The 17,385-nt window shown below is 37.1% G+C and overlaps 1 protein-coding gene across 2 annotated transcripts in view; it reads right to left on the reverse strand.

Annotated features, from left to right (window-relative positions):
• fam184ab (family with sequence similarity 184 member Ab) overlaps window positions 1-17,385 on the reverse strand; it is a 208,681-nt gene that overhangs the window by 48,167 nt on the left and 143,129 nt on the right. For both annotated transcript variants that reach the window (XM_079832089.1, XM_079832090.1), the window contains exons 12-13: window positions 14,832-14,985; window positions 13,227-13,354 (exon numbers count right to left, since the gene is read on the reverse strand). In XM_079832089.1, coding sequence (XP_079688215.1) covers window positions 13,227-13,354; window positions 14,832-14,985 — 282 coding nt within the window. The remainder of the gene's footprint in view (window positions 1-13,226; window positions 13,355-14,831; window positions 14,986-17,385) is intronic.

Below are 17,385 nucleotides of genomic sequence, written 5' to 3' on the forward strand. Positions count from 1 at the left end.
ATGTTCTGTTAGATAACAAATTTTCCAACTTAATAGTTCTCACTTCACTTCACAAAACATCACATTTGTGCCTCTAATGCTTTAAAAAAGGCAACGTGACACCAAAGTGTACTGTATTCATAGAGATTGCAACATAAGGCAGTCTCTACACTGTAACGTTGATACACAGCCGTATACGTCAGACTCCAGTACAACTCGGGTTAGATTAATTAGATGCCGCTTGTCTCAGTCAATTTTCCACTCCACTGACACTTTGACTTTTAAATGCCTCGTTCACAGGAAGTAGAAGAAACCGTATAGATAATACAACTGAGCCAATTTCCGGTTTTATGTGGTTAATGGCTCTTGCTTAATCAAATTATAATCTGCTCATCCAACTTTGAATGTCTGTAAATATCATTTCACACAACAATTAGCTTAATAACGGCATTAGTATGTGTGGCAAAGAAAACCTGTGGCCCAGAGGGGCTTCCTCCAGGGCCGAATTAAGTGCTAAAGGATGCCAGTGTCAGCAGGAAATGTTATAAATGGCAAACATTTGTATTAAAAAGAAATTTGTGTGTATTCCGGCGTGAAAATGATTTCTAACGTATACTCACTTACATAATTACAAACGTATCAAAACCATTGTAGATGACCGTGAAATACCCTGAAAGAGCATTTCTTAATATCTCCAAACCACAACAGATGGTTCATCTTGAAAATGAAGCATAAAACAGCACGTACACATCTAAGAAAATCTGTCCAAATAGTAAAACTCTGAATCTATCCCAAGCTCTCTCGCCCTGCCCATTTCACCCTCAGCAATGATATTATGCTTAAGAGCAGTCCATTTTTAAATCTGTACATTAGTTTATTATTTATTGTCAAAAATAAATGCATATCATCGTATCACTATGAAGTAATATGCAATAAAGTACCAAAACTTATAATAAAATCAAGTGCACATATATATATACAGTGAGGAAAATAAGTATTTGAACACCCAGCTATTCAGTCAGGTTTCTGGCCAGAAAAACACCCCCAAAGCATGATGCTACCACCCCCATGTAGGGATGGTGTTCTTGGGATGGTACTCATCATTCTTCTTCCTCCAAACACATTTAGTGGAATTATGACCAAAAAGTTATATTTTGGTCTCATCTGACCACATGACTTTCTCACATGGCTCCTCTGGATCATCCAAATGGTCATTGGCAAACTTAAGACGGGCCTGGACATGTGCTGGTTTAAGCAGGGGAACCTTCCGTGCCATGCATGATTTCAAACCATGACGTCTTAGTGTATTACCAACAGTAACCTTGGAAACGGTGGTCCCAGCTCTTTTCAGGTCATTGACCAGCTCCTCCTGTGTAGTTCTGGGCTGATTTCTCACATTTCTTAGGATCATTGAGACCCCACGAGGTGAGATCTTGCATGGAGCCCCAGTCCGAGGGAGATTGACAGTCATGTTTAGCTTCTTCCATTTTCTAATGATTGCTCCAACAGTGGACCTTTTTTCACCAAGCTGCTTGGCAATTTCCCCGTAGCCCTTTCCAGCCTTGTGGAGGTGTACAATTTTGTCTCTAGTGTCTTTGGACAGCTCTTTGGTCTTGGCCATGTTATTAGTTGGATTCTTACTGATTGTATGGGGTGGACAGGTGTCTTTATGCAGCTAACGACCTCAAACAGGTGCATCTAATTTAGGATAATAAATGGAGTGGAGGTGGACATTTTAAAGGCAGACTAACAGGTCTTTGAGGGTCAGAATTCTAGCTGATAGACAGGTGTTCAAATATTTATTTGCAGCTGTATCATACAAATAAATAGTAAAAAAATCATACATTGTGATTTCTGGATTTTTTTTTTTAGATTATGTCTCTCACAGTGGACATGCACCTACGATGACAATTTCAGACCCCTCTATGATTTCTAAGTGGGAGAACTTGCAAAATAGCAGGGTGTTCAAATACTTATTTTCCTCACTGTATATACATATATATACATATATATATATACACATATATATATACTAGTGCTGTCAGTTAAACGCGTTATTAACGACGTTAACGCAAACCTATTTTAACGGCGTCAATTTTTTTATCGCGAGATTAACGTTCTTTTTGGTCTAACAAACTTTGTAGTTTTTTCACATGCTGTTGCAGCAACTAGTAACGTTAGAAAAACTACAACACCACTCCGGATGTAGCTAGACCGGAAACAAAACATCAGGCACGCTGCGGCTGCCCACACTTGTTTGGGCCATTAAAAGAGTAGACGTGGATGGCAAGCGTGAGACGCCGAAATGAGAAACGTATTATGCCATGGTTTAACTCAGGGGTCTTCAACTAAAAGTGCTTGTCTTGAGCGCTGCTTTCTGCTCTGATGGTGCATTCACACCGGACGCGAATGAAGCGTTTTGCGCGAGTGATTTAAGTCAATGCAAAGACGCAAATAGACATTCTGCGGCGCGAATTAAGCGGCGTGCATGTCGCGTCCGGTGCACCTGCATGCTTGACCGCGCGTCTGGGTCTGAACGTAACAGTGAGCATTGCAACGTTAACTGTTTCATTAGCCTACGTCAAAAGGCTTCGCGGTCCGGATTTGGACCGGAGTCCGCTAGTTGGCGACCCCTGGTTTAACTGCACTATAGGCGGAGTCCTAGTTTACCTTGCATGTGCACTTTGTAATTTTATTTTGTATCACCCTGTTTTGATCCCTTAGAAAGGGCTGTTGAAGGGGCTGTTTGTGCAACAAAGTATTTTTTTTCACCCTTTTATTGATGGACAGTGTTACATTGTGTGAGCGATTATTTGCTCCAAGTGTGAATGACTGCTTCAAGTGAGAATGTTGGTGTGAAATCGAACACTACAGTATGCCAATGTTGTTTTCAATAAAACAAACATTTGAACAAAGCAAGCCGATCCACTTTTCTATGTTGATAAGAGCATTAAAATAAGAAAAAATAATGGGACAAAAAGAAATCAAGGGACATTTAGAATAAATAAAAATGTGCGATTAATTGTGATTAACTGTGAGTTAACTATGGCATTAATGCGATTAATCGCGATTAAATATTTTAATCGTTTGACAGCACTAATATATACACATATATATACATATTTATATATACATATATATACACATATATATGTATATATATACATGTATACATATACATATATATGTATATATACATGTATGTATATATATATATATATATATATATATATATATATATATATATATATATATATGTATATATAAATATATATATATATATATGTATATATAAATATATATATATATATATATATATATATATATATATATATATATATATATATATATATATATATATATATATATATATATATATATATATATATATATATATATATATATATATATATATATATATATATATATATATATATATATATATATATATATATATATATATATATATATATATATATATATATATATATATATATATATATATATATATATATATATATATATATATATATATATATATATATATATATATATATATATATACATACATGTATATATACATATATATGTATATGTATATATATATATACACTGTATTTTTTATCAAATCTTTGCAGCCTTGGTGAAACTTCTTTCAAAAACATGACCTAAATCTATTTTATTGTAAATAAATACACTGGTTAAGATCTGGACAATCTGGCCCCTAAACGAAAGAAGTTACTGAGCCCTGCTGTACACCAACAGCATGGCAACAAAACATCTGCTCTTCCTGCTGTCATTGTATTAGCTCAGTAAGTCCATCTCTGAAGTAAAACACTCATGTGCTGAGGCTCAGGTGTGTGTTGGGGAAAAACACAATGTCGTCTTTATTCCCTGACCGCTAACTGTACGTATGTGTGATGTTAATGTGCTGGAGCACAGCTGTCAGGGGGTCTGCCTGTGACATTTTCATTTCCACTAACTCAAGACTGGGCAGACCAGCAGACCACAGGAGCAGCGCCTGGAGAAACACAGCGGTCCGGTTCTCCTCATGCTCATGCTCTCAAACCGACACTCACTCACTCTCACTCTCGACTTGAGGGTAGACTCTTTTCAACTAGGCCACATAGCAACTATCCAGACACCTTAGCAAAGTCCTGGCAATGGAATTTGCGTGGGCAAGCACCAAAATGCAGTCTTAAAGCAACACTCCACTATTTTTGATAATAGGCTCATTTTCCAACTCCCCTCGAGTTAAAAAGTTGAGTTTTACCGTTTTCGAATCCATTCAGCCGATCTCCGGGTCTGGCAGTAGCACGTTTAGCATAGCTTAGCATAGATCATTGAATCTGATTAGACCGTTAGCATCTCGCTCTAAAATGACCAAAGACTTTCAATAGTTTTCCTATTTAAGATTTTACTTTTCTGTAGTTACATCGTGTACTAAGACCGAAGGAAAATTAAAAATTGCGATTTTCTAGGCCGATATGGCTAGGAACTAAACTCTCATTCCTGTGTAATAATCAAGGAACTTTGCTGCCAAACCATGGGTGCAGCGGTGCAATGATATTACACAGCTCCTGAAAATAGGCTAACTTCCGTCAACATAACCAACATGACAACCTGCTTGCACAGGGAGCGTGCTGGGGACTATTTTCAGGCGCTTTGGTCCTTTTAGAGCGAGATGCTAACAGTCTAATCAGATTCAATGATCAATGCTAAGCTATGCTAAAAGTGCTACCGCCAGACCCGGAGATCAGCTGAATGGATTAAAAAACGGTAAAACTTAACTGTTTAACTCGAGGTGAGTTGGAAAATGAGCCTATTTTCAAAAAAAAATTGCGTGTTCCTTTAAGGTGATGATACACGGCAATGTTGCCTGCGCACTTTCCCATTGAAAATGGGCCACAAAATTCTATCTGGATACTTTAGATTGGTGGCTCTGTGTTTCACCTGGTTGCCCGTTGACGGCAAAATTGCTCAGCAATATTGCTCAAAAAGTTGCCCCATGTATCATCACCTTTAAGGCCCATTCACACCAAGAATAACTATAAATATAACTATACTAGCATCCACACCAGTGGACAACACAGTTCTGTTTGTTATAAGCTCGAGCTGCCATTTTGTCATCTGCTGCTTTAAATGCTCGTGCTCTTAGAGCAAGATGGATTCTGATTGGCTGTTAATGTTTTAATCATTCATCAGCTGGACAAAATCATTTTGAACATGATTCCAATGATATCGTTTCTAGACCGATTTTTAGAACTATATCTTTTTTCATTATATGCCTTTAAACTGTGTTTCTGCTTTAATATAAATCAAACTGCGAACATTTAGATTTTTATCTTTTTTTCAAGAATTGCAGATTTTGAACGTTGTGTGCATGTTCAACAGCAGCCCAAGCATCAGGTCAAAATAAACCTTGAAGCCCTGGTCACCTAAACCTCTCTGGAAAGACCCAACAGCCGCCCACCTGTCATGACAGAGCTGAACCTGGACGAACAGTCATCTGACATCAGCAGGTGGTCCTTTTCCTAAAGAGACGTGGCTTTAAAAGTCTAGTGCTCATTCTTCTGTACAAAAAGAGACCCGCTGAAATCTTTCAGCTCTTATTCCTGAAGTTGAAAGGGTATAATTTGCGAGGGCTGAAGTTAACATCGCTGACCTTTCCCATCAAAGACAGAGGCACCTATAAATGCCTCCCTGGAGGAGTACTTCAATGCGTGGGATAATAAAGCATCATTAATGTTGGACCAAGTTGCTTAGCAGGTGTCTGGGAGAATGTGTGGAGCTGTGCTCTCCTGGGCATAGTACCCAGAAAGCCCTGAGACAGGCTGGATTTCAGTGTTCTGCTGATCAAAAGCTTCTCGGCTGAGGGGGAATAGCACAGGTCATAGAAGAGAGAAGAGGGGAATGAGAACTCATGTTGGCACTAGGTAGATATGAGTTATTCATTAAATCAGAGAAGAGTTATTTATGTTACGTAACACACACCTTTATAAAGTAACCTGTTTCCATCTAAAACTAAAAACCAACAGGTAATCGTGAAATTAAAACAAGAAATAAAGTCACATTATGAGATATATTATAAAGCTACAATATCAAGATTTAAGAATCACAATTATGAGATATTGTGAGATATTAGACCACACTGTGAGATATTAAATCACTTTGCGAGATAAAAAGTCAAAATTATGAGAAAACTGTGAAATATTAAGTTGCATTGTGGAAAAAAAATCTCATTTTGATGTGAGGTACACAGTCAGTGTAATATATTAAGTAATTTGGGAGATAAAACAGAAAAACTTCAAGAAAGTTATCTCTGGAAACAGGCTTCTATCCAAAGTTACCTTTTCTACTCTACTCTACTCTAAACAGGCTTTTATCCAAAGAGACTTTTTCTACTCTACTCTTCTCTACTCTACTCTGGAAACAGGCTTCTATCCAAAGTTACCTTTTCTACTCTACTCTACTCTACTCTACTCTACTCTACTCTACTCTACTCTACTCTACTCTAATCTACTCTAATCTACTCTGGAAACAGGCTTCTACAGGCTTCTATCCAAAATGACCTTTTCTACTCTACTCTTCTCTACTCTACTCTACTCTACTCTACTCTACTCTACTCTACTCTACTCTACTCTACTCTACTCTACTCTACTCTACTCTACTCTAATCTACTCTGGAAACAGGCTTCTATCCAAAGTTACCTTTTCTACTCTACTCTACTCTAAACAGGCTTTTATCCAAAGAGACTTTTTGTACTCTACTCTACTCTACTCTACTCTACTCTACTCTACTCTACTCTACTCTACTCTACTCTACTCTACTCTACTCTACTCTACTCTACTCTACTCTACTCTACTCTACTCTACTCTGGAAACAGGCTTCTATCCAAAGTTACCTTTTCTACTCTACTCTTCTCTACTCTACTCTGGAAACAGGCTTCTATCCAAAGTTACCTTTTCTACTCTACTCTACTCTACTCTACTCTAATCTACTCTGGAAACAGGCTTCTATCCAAAATGACCTTTTCTACTCTACTCTACTCTACTCTACTCTACTCTAATCTACTCTGGAAACAGGCTTCTATCCAAAGTTACCTTTTCTACTCTACTCTACTCTAAACAGGCTTTTATCCAAAGAGACTTTTTGTACTCTACTCTACTCTACTCTACTCTACTCTACTCTACTCTACTCTACTCTACTCTACTCTACTCTACTCTACTCTACTCTACTCTGGAAACAGGCTTCTATCCAAAGTTACCTTTTCTACTCTACTCTTCTCTACTCTACTCTGGAAACAGGCTTCTATCCAAAGTTACCTTTTCTACTCTACTCTACTCTACTCTACTCTACTCTACTCTACTCTACTCTACTCTACTCTACTCTACTCTACTCTACTCTACTCTACCTCTACTCTACCTCTACTCTACCTCTACTCTACCTCTACTCTACTCTAAACAGGCTTTTATCCAAAGAGACTTTTTCTACTCTACTCTACTCTGCTCTACTCTGCTCTACAGTGGAAACAGGCTTCTATCCAAAGTGACTTTTTCTACTCTACTCTACTCTAAAGTGGAAACAGGCTTCTATCTAAAGTGACTTTTAGTATATTTTGTTAGTCAATGACAGTTCTAATGGAGCAAATCTTAAAATTACTTTTTTTTACTAGGACTGTCAATTGATTAAAAGTTGTAACCAAATGAATTACATGGAATTTGATTAATTAAATTAATTGCAAAGAATAAAACATTAATATTTGCTGAAAAAAGCCCCCAAATGAAGATAATTAAACTACATTCCATTATTGTGCCAGACAAAAGCATTAAATAGTCAGGGATGTGTGCCTAGGAGACTTGCTGGGGAGCATTTGATTCCTCCTTCTCTCATTCTTCATCCACGCACATTTATTACTGAGTGCAAATCAGCGCTGTCAGAAAAAGTGGTGACCCGTGTAAGAGAGCGTTAATGGTTATCCACCGGCCAACAGATTCATGGTGCAGGAGCTCTGAGCAGCATAGGCTTTAATAAATACTGTGTCTTGTGAACGCAGGCACTCGTTTAAAGGAACCAGACCCCTGGGAGCAGTTGGGCCACTTGCAGAGCTGCCAAACGACCATGCGGATGAAATGATTGGGTTTGTACAATTCTACCTTTAATGCATATGAACAAAACTATTTATAATGCTGTCATAAAGCAAGAGAGCTCACTAGGTATACATGACCTTAGTGCTCACTTGTAAAATAAAGAAGCGAAAGTGCCTATAAGATCCAGAATGGATTTATAAAACTCAATTGCTAATGGACAAGGGGCAAAACTGATCTCAAGCCAGTAGCCGAACACACAAGAGTCTGCCAGGAGACAACGAGGTGTGAAGCGGCCGTGCCGATCGCTATCGAGGTAAAACTCAATTCTTTGCATTGTGTCTTTGGCCAGCTCATTTTACACAGCTCATTAAACCAGGCAAGGAAACTAAACTCTCACTGGGAAAGAATTAATGATAAGACATAAATGGAGAGAGTGTTTGGGAGAAGAGAAAGAGATTTCTGTTATGCAGCATGAGCAAAGTGATTCTTGGAAACCCCCACAGAATTCCAGGGAGTCTCTGCTACCGACTTCAAACACACTTTTAACACCCTTCAGTGAGCTGAATGTGCTTGCTATCTCTTATTGAACATAAAAACATTTCATCGCTTAATATAAATAAAAAAAAATTGTAGGTGTGTTTAGTCCTGTCCTGTTTGTCTGGGAATCTGAAAATACTACAATAAATATAATATAAAAAATAACATAAATAGATTTAAAATGTGCATTGGTAAAGTAAGAGGTACGTTTTTGGCAATTGAAAATATTACATGAAACTAACTAAAATAAATAATTAGACTAACTAAAATCAATAAAATTATGTTGAAATAACTTGAAATAACTAGGGTTGTCAAACCCACTTGAAGCTGCATACCGCCACCTACTGCATGATACCAACATGACAGCTGACGTAAAATAAAGGATTAGGCTTAGGATAGCCATTAGACAATATCGATCATTTAAAGGGGTCTAGTTCATGCATTCTGACTTATTTACACTGTTAAAGTGTTGGATTCTCATGCTAAACATGGCCAAAATTTAAAAAAACGAGTTCGATTTCTGTTCCAAACACACTACAAATTTTTTTTTCGAGTATGGTCCTATGTGATGCCATAAAGTGCGGAATTCCTTGTACAGGCACTTCTCCCGGATGAGCGCACAAACACATCAACCAGAGCGAGAGCAAGAGCGCGCCTAAATCAACAAGCTTCGTTCAGATTACGGAAGCAGTCGGCATCGCTGTCATTTTGTTTTTAGACCACAACATCTACAATGTCACTAAAGAAGTGCGTTTCTGGTTGTGAGGGAAAGATAACCTTGTTCAGCTTCCCAAATAACCTAGAGTTAAGGAAACAGTGGATGCAGTTTGTTTTTCCGGAGCAGCAACAGAGTTCTGCAAGTGTGTTTGTTTGTTCCCGGTCATGAGTCCAAACCGCAGGCGTGAGGGAAACTGCATCAAATGTCTGTGTTTTGTTGGCAATCGGCGCATAAGTGCATATAATGTTGACAACAAGAACGTATAGTGATTCGAAAGTTAACCAGAGATAATGCAATGATGTAAGGGGGAGAGCCCTTTTTTTTCACCCTTTTCTCATGGTTTCACAAAAGAATTAATAAAAGTATAGAATATAATGGCATATTTCTAATAGGGGCTCATTGTAACCCAGTGTTACAACGCACCCCCACCTGCGCAACTGGGATTTAAACCATGGCTCATGTCTTCTGCTGGTTAGATCAGCATTAAAGAACAATCTCAACTGTTAAATAACAGATGTAAGATTAAAATAATATCAGATTTGTCTTATTTTAAATAAACACAAAAAATCTTTTTAAAAATCTATCTATCATCTATCTATCTATCTATCTATCTATCTATCTATCTATCTATCTATCTATCTATCTATCTATCTATCTATCTATCTATCTATCTATCTATCTATCTATCTATCTATCTATCTATCTATCTATCTATCTATCTATCTATCTATCTATCTATCTATCTATCTATCTATCTATCTATCTATCTATCTATCTATCCTTAAAATACTTAAAATAAAAAATAAATAATAAAATACTGAGGTTAATATTCAGGTTAATCATTTAACCAGTTTATTTAGATCACATCCAGTAAATTTTTTTAATGAACTGACAAAGCAATGTTTACACCTTATGTTATAATGATTTGAACTAGAAAACATAAACCCATGTTTCTCACGGCCCTTTCATGACACATTTGCTTCTGCTGTCATAACTAGTGGGATCGGCAGGAGTCTTGGGGGAAGGTTAAGCATTTTTTCCCCCAGCCAGGGATGTTACTGAAGCTACGTGAGGGCATTACAGAAAACGGAACACAACAAAGTCAACTGTGTCCCTGAGACAGATACAAAGTTTGATTGTAGATGCACATGAAACAAATCTAATCTCCCAAGACACAAATGTTCACAGTTTGACCCACGAAACGTGCATCTGCGTTTTCCGTGTTTGCTCATTTGTTATTCCTGGATGATGTATGACGCACTGTGGCTAGAAACGCTTAGTGAATGCTTAGCAAAAATAGATTTCTTCCTGATGCCAACAGTGCAGGTTTTCATGCATCCAAGGTCAAAAAATATATAAAATATACATTGCACATCACCTAATTTCTCAAAGAGTCTAAAACGATTTGTTTGAAGATTCATTCTCTTTAAACCCCTCCTTTAAACTTTCTGCAAGCGTACTCTGCTCTGACAGTTTTACTGTATCAATTCCAGCGCAAGTCATCCTTTGGAAGTCTATGCAAAGTGGACTTGCTTTCGTTGCACAGAAAACGACAACACAAACCACACTTTCTCAACAAAGAACATTGTTTGTGGGCAACCAATGAAGACCATAGACTGGCATTATGCAAATGTGTTACAAATCTACGTAGGTTTGTAACAGGAAGTCAGACTGAAATGGCTGACGACTCGTTTTGGCAGTTCAGAATTGATTCTTTCTTTTAGGAGACAATAACTTTGTTTGTTGTGTACTTTGATCTTTAAGACTTCCTACCTTATACATTCACAAACAGCTGTATTACACACTGTATGAAAGGTAATATTCGAAAAAGCATATCAGGCGCAATAAGTTATTTGTATAATTTGTTATTAATATGGTACCGCTAAAATAAAAGGCCTGGGTCTGGGACATTAGCCATGTTTCCATCCAAAGTTGTGAATTTAACTTGGAATATCGCATAAAACATTTGCAAATAAAGCATCCCATGTGTTCAAGAGAACAACATTTTCACTTCCTGGGAAATTGGCACAAAATATATGTAATAAAAATGGAAGTATCTGCGGTCGGGGAGGCCGGTGAGGCCCTTTTTTCTTCCATTATAAAGCAGACAAAACGTAATAAATCTTGCGTTCGGATGCCTGGTGTTTGGGAAAGCAATCACCTGAGACGCTTTGGGAAGTCATTCTACTAACTTATTTTGATGACAGACTTTGGCCAAGGCATTTCAGAATGGCCAAACTAACATCTGAGATGCTGTGCAAAGCGATTGGTCCACTGGTTAGTCCAGTTATCCAATCACATCCTCGGTTAAGGCAAAGTCAAGCGTTTTTAAAATGTGTTTCCGTCATTATGTGAATGTCTTCCTATCAGATAAAATTTTTTATCAGCCTCAGTTGAGTGTACGTTTTTTAATGCTGTTTCTATCCAGTGTTTTTTATGCAATATCTCAAAATGTGCATAAAATGTGTGGACAAAATTCACCTGGGGCAGCAATTTGAGTCCAGCTTGTGTTAGAAACTCCCACTATACTTTATCAATATAAAAAAAAAAAAAAAAAAAAAAAAAAAAACAGAACAGAACAGATCCACAGAACATTTAGGTAATTCACATAATTGTAAATCTACATTAAAAAAAATTTTTCTTCTGTATTCTATCCTAAACGCCCCAAAAGTCCATAAAATGAAATATTACATAAGACACACACTGACCTACTGAACTGAAGACCAAAGTATTATGATTATCCAGATAAACAAATAAAAATGGTCTGCACTGGAAAAAAAAATTGGTTTAGAAACAAATTTTCACTCAGAAATTGCTAGTAAATTTCACAAACCTCAAATAACACATTGAATAAATGTGACATTATTATGTCGAAAGAATGTAATAGTACTTTTTTTTTGGTAGCATTTACATAAAAAAAAGGTATTTTTTGTTGCCTTTGGCATTTATTCTAATCATGGGCCATTACAGAAACGCAAAAGTGCTCTGCATTTGATTCTGTGTGTATGTGCGCTTCATGGACACGTTTTCCCCCAAGGCCTGCGCTTGAGACTCAAACTGTACAACCTTTCAGTTGCTTGGCCAACTATCCTGTCAGCGTTTCTTTTGTTTAACTGTCTTCTTATACATGAGGCCAGATGACAAGAGGATTTATTAAGGCCCTTTTTCTTTCATAGCAGCCAAATGTTGGCAGAAAGCTATTGATTTGTCCTTTCTTGGAAAGGCATTCACATGCTGAACTTACTGTTAGTCACTGTCTCCATTAAGAAACAATAGGAACGTAGGAGACAGTCTGAAAATGATGGGAATACACTGGCAGAGAAGCTAGGACAATTACTGGAAACTAGCAATACTTTAAAAAAATTACTTAAAAAAAAAAAAAGTGTAGTATAATGCGAATGAAAACTAAATATAATTATAAAAAAGGCATGTATTGAACTACCGTTAAAAAGTATGATTTTTAATTAAAGAAATTAGGATGGATGCATTCAGTTTCTAAAAAGTTGATCCAAAGTTACAATAGAGGTATTTATAATGTTAAATCAGCATATTAGAATGATTTCTGAAGGATCATGTGACTGAAGAATCGAGTAATGATGCTGAAAATTCAGCTTTGCCTTCACTGGATGGTAGAAAACAGTTGTTTTAAATTGTAATAATATTTCACAATATTACTGTTTTTTATCAAATAAATACCCCAAACTTTTGAACAGTAGAGCATGTATTAGAGAGGATGGGGCACTTGATCAATATGTAAAAAAAAAAAAAAAAAAATTAAAGCTTATATGTGACATTTTTAGGCATGTAATTCTAAAACTGATGACACCGCATAATAAACCGTGTGCAAAAAATATCAACATCAACTTGTGAAATATAATAACCCTGCTGTGGAGGAAGTTTACCTGTACTCTGCTCTGCTCCAAAGCGCTCTCCAGTTCCTGTTTGGCAGCCGCTGTTTCCTGTTGATGGGTCTGACGCATGTGTTCAATGGCTGATGCGTGGAGATGGTTCAGCTCTGAACGCAGGGATGCTGAGTTGAGAAAGAGAGAAAGAGAGAGACACAGGGAATGAAAAACAAGACTATTCCAGGGAGATGAACTGCTGTCTGAAGCTGAATTAAACATCATTCATCTCCAACTTTCCCTAAAGCACAGGTGGAAATGGAAGTGACACTCATTCCCCCACCTGCAATTTCCTGTCTGCACACTCTCATTACGCTGCTTTCCAGTTTCTTCCAATTATACCGCATTTCAAAGAGATTGAGCTATAATTAGAGCTGTAGATCTCTAGGACTTTTGCAGATTTTATATTGGACATCTAGTTACTGCTTAGTGCACAAAGAAAATATAAATATACTTAATCAAACAATTATTAACATTACCAACAAAATGCTAAATTATGACCACATGGCAAAGGGTGAATACAAAAAAATTGTCTCTTGAATCTGCAGCCAAAAAGTCTTTTAACAAAATGATGCAAAGTGAAAATATTTACAAAATTATTTCTTATTTTAGATTTAGTTTCCCTAGCTTCTTAAAACCCAATCATAACAGATATGACATATTTTTGTGGCATATGTTTGAGAGTTTTTGAGCTGATTGCAAGATGAGCATAAATTGAAGCAACTTTAATACAATTTAACTTAATAAAATGTAAATTTGAAATTATACAATGTTGTTCCACATCATATGTCCGGATTTGCAGTTTGAGATTGTTACAGATTTGTTTTTTTGTTGATATCTCCCAAGGGTAGCATGTACAGGGTGAAAAGCAACGGTCCTAGCACTGAGCCTTGCGGTACTCCATACTGAACTTGTGATCGTTATGATAGCTCTTCATTTGCTGCTACAAACTGATAGCGGTCAGATAAGTATGTTTTAACATATTTTTTATTTGCTACAATTTTAAACAATTTTCTCCAAAAATGAGGGGGGGTTTTGGTCTATCTGACTCAAATCAGTTTCGTATTTGTAGTCTAAACCGCAAAAAAAAATTAACTAAAATAATAAAGTGGAAAAAATGTTGCTGTTCTTTATAAACAGTTTTTTTTTTTAAAATAATAATATTTCTCTTGCGAAAATATAAGTAAAACTAAATGTTATGTACCTTATGTGAACAATGTACATGCTTTGTAATGAAAAAAATACGTTCACATATTGATCCAACCTGATCACATTTTGATGTCAGCTTAGAAAAGTCTAAACAGGCATTTCAGTTTGGATTTCTGTAAAAAGTAGGAAAATATTCAGCTTTTTGCCCTTTTTTTTCATTGTGCGAGCTACTCTTTTGCTGACATGCAAGTCATTATTATTGTAATCTATATAGATATTACAGATATTGACTCCAGTGTCTCTGCAAATGGATCTGATTTCATCACTTGCAAAATGAGAGTGAAGACATTTATTCCTAAAGATTGCATTCGATCTAGAGTAAATAATACATCAGGTTCTGTAGAGTTTTTACAGCAGGTGTGTAAATTAATGTGTGTGAATTAGTGGCTGCTCTACCCAGCATGGCTTTGCCCTCGTCCTCCAGTTCGAAGCGGAGGGTTTGCAGTTCTTGCTCTGACTGCTGTTTCAGAGTCTCAATGTTCTGCCTGTGAGCCTCCCGCAGAGTCTGAAGCTCCATGTGGTGCTGCTGCCGGAGACGCTCCTCCAGCTCCTACACACAGACACACACACACACACCAGTTCATCAGATCAGTTTATCACTCCATTCAATGCACCATTTTTTTATGTTAGAATAGGAAAAATGTTAAGCTGTTAAATCGATTAATCGTGAGGTTTATATATATATATATATATATATATATATATATATATATATATATATATATATATATATATATATATACACACTGATCAGGCATAACATTATGACCTAATTATTCCTAATATTGTTTTGGTCCCCCTTTCGCTGTCAAAACAGCCCTGACCCGTCGAGGCATGGACTCCACTAGACCCCTGAAGGTGTGCTGTGGTATCTTGCACCAAGATGTTAGCAGCAGATCCTTTAAGTCCTGTAAGTTGTGAGGTGGGGCCTCCACGGATCGGGCTTGTTTGTTCAGCACATCCCACACATCGATTAGATTGAGATCTGGGGAATTTGGAGGCCAGGTCAACACCTCAAACTCGTTGTTGTGCTCCTTAAACCATTCCTGAACCATTTTTGCTTTGTGGCAGGGCTCATTATCCTGCTGAAAGAGACCATAGCCACCAGGGAATACCGTTTCCATGTGATTTAGGTGGTACATGTCAAAGTAACATCCACATGAATGGCAGGACCCAAGGTTTCCCAGCAGAACATTGCCCAAAGCATCACACTGCCTCCGCCGGCTTGCCTTCTTCCCATAGTGCATCCTGGTGCCATGTGTTCCACAGGTAAGCGACACATGGCCATCAACGTGATGTAAAAGAAAACGTGATTCATCAGACCAGGCCACCTTCTTCCATTGCTCCGTCATCCAGTTTTGATGCTCACGTGCCCGCTGTTGGTGCTTTCGCCGGTGGACAGGGGTCAGCATGGGCACCCTGACTGGTCTGCGGCTATGCACTGTGTATTCTGACACCTTTCTATCAGAACCCGCATTAACTTCTTGAGCAATGAGCTAATGTAGCTCGTCTGTTTCATAGGCCTTCGCTCCCCACGTGCATCAATGAGCCTTGGCCGCCCATGACCCTGTTGGCGGTTCACCACTTTTCCTTCCTAGGACCACTTTTGATAGATACTGACCACTGTAGACCTGTCGTCTAGCCATCACAATTTGTCCCTTATCAAACACGCTCAAATCCTTACGCTTTTTCCTGCTTTATGTCCATTTTTCCTGCTTCTAACACATCAACATTGAGGACAAAATGTTCACTTGCTGTCTAATATCCCACCCACTAACAGGTGCTGTGATGAAGAGATAATCAGTGTTATTCACTTCACCTGTCAGGGGTCATAATGTTATGCCTAATCAGTGGTCTTGTTTTTTATATATATAATATATAATATATATATATATATTGACAGTACTAAAAAAAAACATGTTTTCATCTGTTACCCTTCCAGGACAGCTTAAGTATACAGGAAAAGTATGCAAAGCAAATGAGAAATCTTTGAGATTTTTTTAGCCTATTTTTTGCTGGTACACAACAGAAAAAAAATATATATAATGTAGGAACTAGACGCAAGGAGACACTTCAAAAATCATTTTTCACCTTTCCCTTCAGGGCCTCTGTACAAACAGTTTGCTACTGCCTGCAGTAAAATTGGTATAAAAATAATTTGAATATATTTTGTAAGCATAAACCTTTGGATAGAGAACTAGATGTTAAGAAGTCCAGTTAAAACAAGAAAAAAACATCACTTGGAAGAAAAACAAACCAGTAAGAATGTAAAAGCTGGATGCTGGATGAGAAATAACTTTTTGTTTTTTTTAAAGGAAGCTTGTTAAACTCTATTAAAATATATGAGCTAACTATACTTATAAGTAACATATTAATGTTATACTAAAAACTAGTGTATCTCAATATGGTTGCTGAACCACAGAGAGAATAGGTTTGCTCAAACTTAAACTACAAACTGACTGATTTACCAACAAGAACCTGATCCATTAGATTACACACTAAGACCAACTTACTCAACCAACATCACCAGAAAGACCAGAAACAATGTTGTTTGTAATAAGCATATATAGTAGTATACTCACCTCTTATTTACATGAGGTAAACATAAAGCTGCTTGGTTTATATTTTCCTTGTATATAATACATATTTTAAAATTGTATTGCATGTATTGCTGCCATAATAACGGCCCATTTTGAGGTGTTTTTATCCTTTTTGCTCTTAACAGCTCGACTCGCTGAGGAGGAGCGTGATGAAAAAGTGTTTTGTAAATACTTTCCGGCATTTCAGTAGTAAAAGTGTACATCCTTAAAATGCATGCTAATTACAGTGAAGAGCAACAGTTATCGTATGGTGCTCCGCAGTGGTCAAGAAGGATTTAAGCAGTGAATTCTGAATTGATCTCTTCTTGTAAGCTCAGAGATGTGCATTCAGATGGCAATAACATTACCAC

The sequence above is a fragment of the Gobio gobio genome, assembly GCF_949357685.1.
Source record: "Gobio gobio genome assembly, chromosome: 12".
In the NCBI taxonomy this organism is placed as follows: Eukaryota; Metazoa; Chordata; class Actinopteri; order Cypriniformes; family Gobionidae; genus Gobio; species Gobio gobio.